General features: G+C 36.3%; 1 protein-coding gene across 3 annotated transcripts in view; it reads left to right on the plus strand.

Annotated features, from left to right (window-relative positions):
• LOC137931482 (angiotensin-converting enzyme-like) overlaps window positions 1-3,872 on the plus strand; it is a 73,762-nt gene extending 69,890 nt beyond the window's left edge. For all 3 annotated transcript variants that reach the window (XM_068774873.1, XM_068774872.1, XM_068774874.1), the window contains exons 11-12: window positions 1,476-1,651; window positions 3,753-3,872. In XM_068774873.1, coding sequence (XP_068630974.1) covers window positions 1,476-1,651; window positions 3,753-3,808 — 232 coding nt within the window. In that variant the 3' untranslated portion in view covers window positions 3,809-3,872. The remainder of the gene's footprint in view (window positions 1-1,475; window positions 1,652-3,752) is intronic.
• The last annotated feature ends 2,144 nt before the right edge of the window (window positions 3,873-6,016 follow it).

The raw sequence follows: 6,016 nt of genomic DNA on the forward strand, positions 1-6,016 counted from the left end.
TGATGTATGTCAGGGCATACATTGCCAATTTTAGGGTTTAGCTTTGCTTAGTTTGCATATTAGCATTTTTTTTTCGTTGTCTGCAGCAAAAGCATGAAACTCGTGGTGGTAGAATTTTAGCGCTTGTCCCTGCTCAAAATGCACCCTCTGATGATAGTGAACATTCTGATATTCAATATCGACGAAATACGTGTGCACGCATCGCTTTTCATGTCCTGCTTCTCTGCACCCTCAATTGATAGCTCTTTAGAAAGACAATCTTCTAGATGATGAAGACCCCACCAGCGAAATTGTAAAGGAGTACAACAAGCATATGGGAGGGGTTGACTTGGCCGATAAGCTTATCTCCTTATATAGAACACCTTTCAAGACAAGGAGATGGTATATCGCATATTTGCCCAACTTCTTGACATCTGTATCAATAACGCATGGCTCCTTCACAGAAGAGATTCCAAGACAAAGTCAATTGCTTTGAAGGACTTTAGATTCGAATTGTACGAAGGTTTAAAAAAATACCAGCGTTCTGAGAGTAGTAACAAAGGCACCAAAAAAAAGTACCACAAGCCAGTCCAGTTGAAACGTCACGATTTGACATCGTTGGTCATTTTATGACAATGACCACACAAGGAAGATGCCAATTGTGTTCAAAACTTACCATCGTACAATGTATGAAGTGCCAAGTCCGCCTTTGTTTCGTAACTGGCAAAAATTCCCGTAATTGTCAACTAGATTACCATGTGCCTACGTAATTTCTAAGTATTTTTTATAAAAATAAATAATAAATATAATAGTTGTTTTTTTAACATACGTTGTCAGTACCTACAGTAATTGGCAATGTATGCCCCTGCATACAACACATTTGCGGTTTGTATTCTTGAGTAGTTGGCGGTGTATGTTGTGGCATACATGAGTTTTCAGGAAAACTAAGCTTTTCAGATTTTTTTTTAATTTTTCTACAGTCGTTTTATGTGTATAAATAACATTTCTGATGACAAAATTCAGGTTTTATAGCATTTTATACTTTGCCAAATTAAGGGTTAAAGTCAACTTGAGAGCAATGGTCTCTCCATGCTATGCTTGCTAGCTAAGCTGGAGAGATCATCAAAAGAACTTTCAACAAGCGAGGCTCGTGGCTGGTCTGAGTGGCGCGAGGCTGCCATGGGCAGGACACGTCGCTCGTGCAACCGATGGCCGTTGGAACCGAAAGGTTCTCATGGCTATATATAAGCCGGTAGAAGCGGCGTGAGTAGGCCTTCCACTAAGTGGACAGACAACACAGTTAGGGTTACGAGAAGACCCTTGATGCGGGCAGCGCCGGACCGATCTTTTAAGGCTCATACTTTCCAGTGATCCTCTATCTTATTTTCTGTTTTCCCTGAATATTGAGATGTAAATAAAACCTTTAATTCTTTTACACTTGCAACCAATCACCATGTATTAATAATTATGTAATATATTATCATTTGTTTTGATAGAAATATGTTGAAGATGGGATCTTCAAAGCCATGGCCTGATGCGATGGAGGTTCTGACTGGTCAGAGAGCTATGAGGGCAGACGGTCTGTTGGAGTACTTCAGGCCTCTCCACGAATGGCTGCAGGCGGAGAACCAAAGGACCGGTGAATACATCGGCTGGGAACCTAGTAAAATACGTAAGTTTATATTCACATTATAGTAATTATTATGTACACCCTAAACTACTGTCTCCTATATATATAATTATATATATAGGAGACAGTAGTCTCTATCTAAAGCAGTGATTCTCAAAGTGGTCTTTATCGATCCCTAGGGGTCTATGACAACCTGCAAGGGGTCTACGTCAGCGAAAAAAAATTTGGGGGTCAATGAAATGAAAATGGGGTCCACGATATTGGATCTCAACACATAAACTGATAGTACCTATTTACTTACATCATACTATCTTATAATATCAAAACATTTACATTATTTATAAAAGTACCTATGAAGTAAAAAAAAAAAATTATATATGTTTATAAAATTGTGTAAGTTGTAGGATGTTGGTATTCGCTTTGTGGTCGCAATACATTTTGAACTTGCAAAAACCTGATAGTCGCAGTCTTCGAGCTTCGCTACCTTGCACTGACTTGTTCGATTCGTCACTCTATAAATACGAATGTGGGACAAACAAATTAATTCAGGTAAGTAGGGGGTCTACCCAACACGGAAAAACATGGCAAGGGGTCTACGACACAAAAAAGTTTGGGGAACTCTGATCTAAAGTTTGTCTGGTAGAGATCGCCTCGAGCTATAAGACCGCCTCTTGTAACTGTATATATAAATTGTTTCTTTTTTATATAATTATATTTGTTCTTTTATAACATTTTCTTTTCTTTTGGTATAAAGAGTTTCGCTGTTTAATAAAATTTAAATAAATAGTAATTTTATTGATTTTTTTTCTAATATGAGAATGTTGTTAAACTGCTGAACAAAGGCTTCGTAGATTTAACAATAGGCTTGGTTGAAAGCGGCCTGCATTCAGTGTCTTCCAACCTGATGACGACCTGTGTTAGTTTACCTTTCCAGAAGACTTACAAATCCTTACACACTGCACTGTTTGTGTAAATTATATTGTCACTCCTCAAATGAGAATGCGTATCAGTCTGCGAATATAGGCTGGTATCGAATATTGCAACTGCAATTAATTAGCTTTATTTGTAAAAAGTGTTATAGTTTATCTATTGCATATGTAACTACAATGTAAATGTAGTTACATATAATATAGTTGAATTAATGCTATTGTTGGAACAGTTGGAAAATTGCCAACTTCCTGATGTTGTTACGATGGTTTATTACTTCCGGTATAACGGAATGTCGCGGAAACGTTGTGTTGTGAATTTTAATGAATTGCTCATTGTAATGATTGAATGGTTATAAACACTCTTCACCGGAAACTCAGTGAAGAATATAGGGGAAAAAATGAAAACAGGAACGTAAATAAAGGCAAACGAGCTAATAATAATAAAAAAAACAGTGTCTGGTTTTTAAGATTATGGTTCGTAGTCGTTTATCCCCGGCAAACAATATTTTTTTTTTTGGAAACTGCTGCATTTTTTTAATTAAAATATTTGTACATTTTTGTATTCTACAAATTAACAGTAAGTAATAATACAAATCTATAGTTTTGAATGAATTGTGGTCAAAAATAGTATTTTAAAAATAAGGGAATTAAAATCGAATCTGAAATGAGGAGGTCCACAGACAAGTGAAAGTAATTGACTTAGCCTAGAGGAATGGCAAGTTGAAATGGCAGTGAACAGGCAGGTAAAGATCCTATATCTGGAATGATAATGATGAAATATATTATATAAATGGTAATAGCAACCGAACGAATAGAGGTACGACTCTCTCAGGCATCTTCGAAACTGCGAAAGGGTATACTGAATGTAATTTGAGTGACAACCCTAAGCCAAGGTCATTACTTTAGCGGTTGGCGTACTTACCAAAAAGCTTGATGGCCTGCCAATTCGATAACGTTAATAATAAAGACTCGTGTCAATATATTTGTTCATCTTAGTCCATGCAGTCCAGATTAAGCGCCTTGGTCGCTCCATCACTTCAAGCCAAATAATATATGCTTGGAATTGGGATGTACATTGTATCAATGTTTTGACTTTTCAAAGGTGCTTGTAAATGTAAGGCTAAATTTCATTTGCACACCAAATCTGAAAATGGATCATGTATTCTTTATTTTAATGATTCTTTCTTACCAGTTCTTTCGTGTTTTCTTTCCAGAGTACTGCACGAGCGAGCAGCGCGCGGCGCTGGACGCCGATGCGCGGGAAACGTGACGTGACGCGTACTTACTTAGTCTAATTTATGTAGGCGAACGAGATATTAAACCTTTTTAAGATACATTACTTGTTTCATTATATATTGTTTATTAACTTTTTTATCCTGTAAAATTAATTCTATATAGAGATTTTTGCATTATTAGTGTTTCTGCATATAAATAATCACGTGATATTGTTGATTAAAACCAACTTCCAATGCAATATAATTTTGAAGAATTTTACATTTGCATAGCAGCGTGACAAAAGAGACCTCAACATTTCGGCTGTTAATCAGAAACTGCCTTTCCAAACAACAAATCATCACATTGCATTTGATGTGATTGACGTTATGCTTCTTGCTGGCAAAGGCTTCATGTAAATTCATAGATATTTTAATAGTTAGTTTAAAATTTACGCTGAGCGATCGCATTTTAGTTACATAGAAGATGTTTTTACTGTAAGGTACGAGAGTTCAGTGTATTCACTCAGTCTATAGGGCTATGGGAGATGGAATGAAAGTTTTTGGCATCAGTTTTAATTATCTTTAATTAATACGCTGATATCACTTCGCTTCACTCTGTTTGGCACTAATCGGTGTAACATAACTCCTGAAGATGCCCCGTGGAGGGGTGAAACACGTGTTGAGTGATTTAACGGTGATAGTTGTGTAATTCGCATTGTTTGCCGCATGCGCTTTTAGCAGCGGGCTGGCGAGCGGTGCATTTTGTTGCACTACTACGACTGCATGTGCGGAAGCGGCTAAATAGTGGTCTTTTTCTTACGCTGATTACAGTTATACGAGTAGACGCGATGGGAGTGCGGGAACGAATGGCGCGACAGGCCGTCCGCCTCAGCTCACACGTGGCTATGTATTTGACACCTTAAATTTATGTGAACCTACATCATTTCGCCCCTGTTTTTCAAAATTTGGGCACAAATTTTCATTTGCATTTCTATCGACAATTATCTAATAATCAGGAGCTTCAACATATATGTTTACCAAATTAACTACGTTTTTTACTTGATGAAGTAAGCGTTATTTATTTAAGATAGCTATTATCCTGAGGGATACGAAAAGAACTCGATAAAGTGTTATATTTTTAATTGTTTCCGTTCGCGGGGGCGTTTGGTAATTCCCCTATCTTAGGTACACATTTTATTCACTGATTTATATTATTCATATCGTATCTTTCTTCCATATTAATTTCAATAAATCATTGTTCTTCTTCATAATACCTTTCTTCCGTATTAATGTTAATAAATCATTGTTCTTCTTCATCATATCTTTTTTCCATATTAATGTCAATAAATCATTGTTCTTCTTCATCATATCTTTTTTCCATATTAATGTTAATAAATCATTGTTCTTCTTCATCATATCTTTTTTCCATATTAATGTTAATAAATCATTGTTCTTCTTCATCATATCTTTTTTCCATATTAATGTCAATAAATCATTGTTCTTCTTCATCATATCTTTCTTCCATATTAATGTCAATAAATCATTGTTATTCATAACTTTTCTCTTTTGCTCCGTTAAAACATGAGCTCACTTTTGTCGCTTTACCTCACCGAATTTTAAGGGAATTACATTTTCATTTATTTTAATTTTTTTTTATATCATTAGTACTATATCACAGTTTTGTATAGATTTATTTTTCCCACATGTTTGCTCCTTTTCATACACTTGTGGCGTTCATTAGAATGCACCCAAATTTATTATCTATGAACGCATCTGTTTTTGCATGCCCCTTCTTACACTCGACACATCTCGCCCTTTCTCTGACGCGCCGCGCTACCGAGCGGACGTGTCGCTTCAACCGCTGTTCAACAAAGGAAATACTTATAACTCAGATTGAAATTTCTTGTTTTGCGATATTATATTATAAGTTTAACTATCCGGCAAGTGTTTTTCTCTACATCGAATTATCTATTACGGGCCAAAGGGGCCTGTACTCACGACCACCCCTCACACTCTTCTATGACCTTCCTGTATTACTCCCGGAAGGTACAGTAACTATCTCAACTAGCGTTAGAGTTACAATGAGGCTACTGATTGCAAATCACACGCCGCTTTATTAGGTCTTATTATATTGGAAATTTTAACATTCAAAGTCGAGACGGTTTTTTTGCTACGCTAATAATAAAAAGTGAAGTCTGCTTTTGGTATACGTCTCTCTGTCTCTGTCTGTAGCGGATGTCGCAGGCCTCAATGGTTGTATGTTC

Source organism: Battus philenor, unplaced genomic scaffold (assembly GCF_028537555.1).
Source record: "Battus philenor isolate CCGP_79_NKW_IND1 unplaced genomic scaffold, ilBatPhil1.0.hap1 SCAF_8, whole genome shotgun sequence".
Classification (NCBI taxonomy): domain Eukaryota; kingdom Metazoa; phylum Arthropoda; class Insecta; order Lepidoptera; family Papilionidae; genus Battus; species Battus philenor.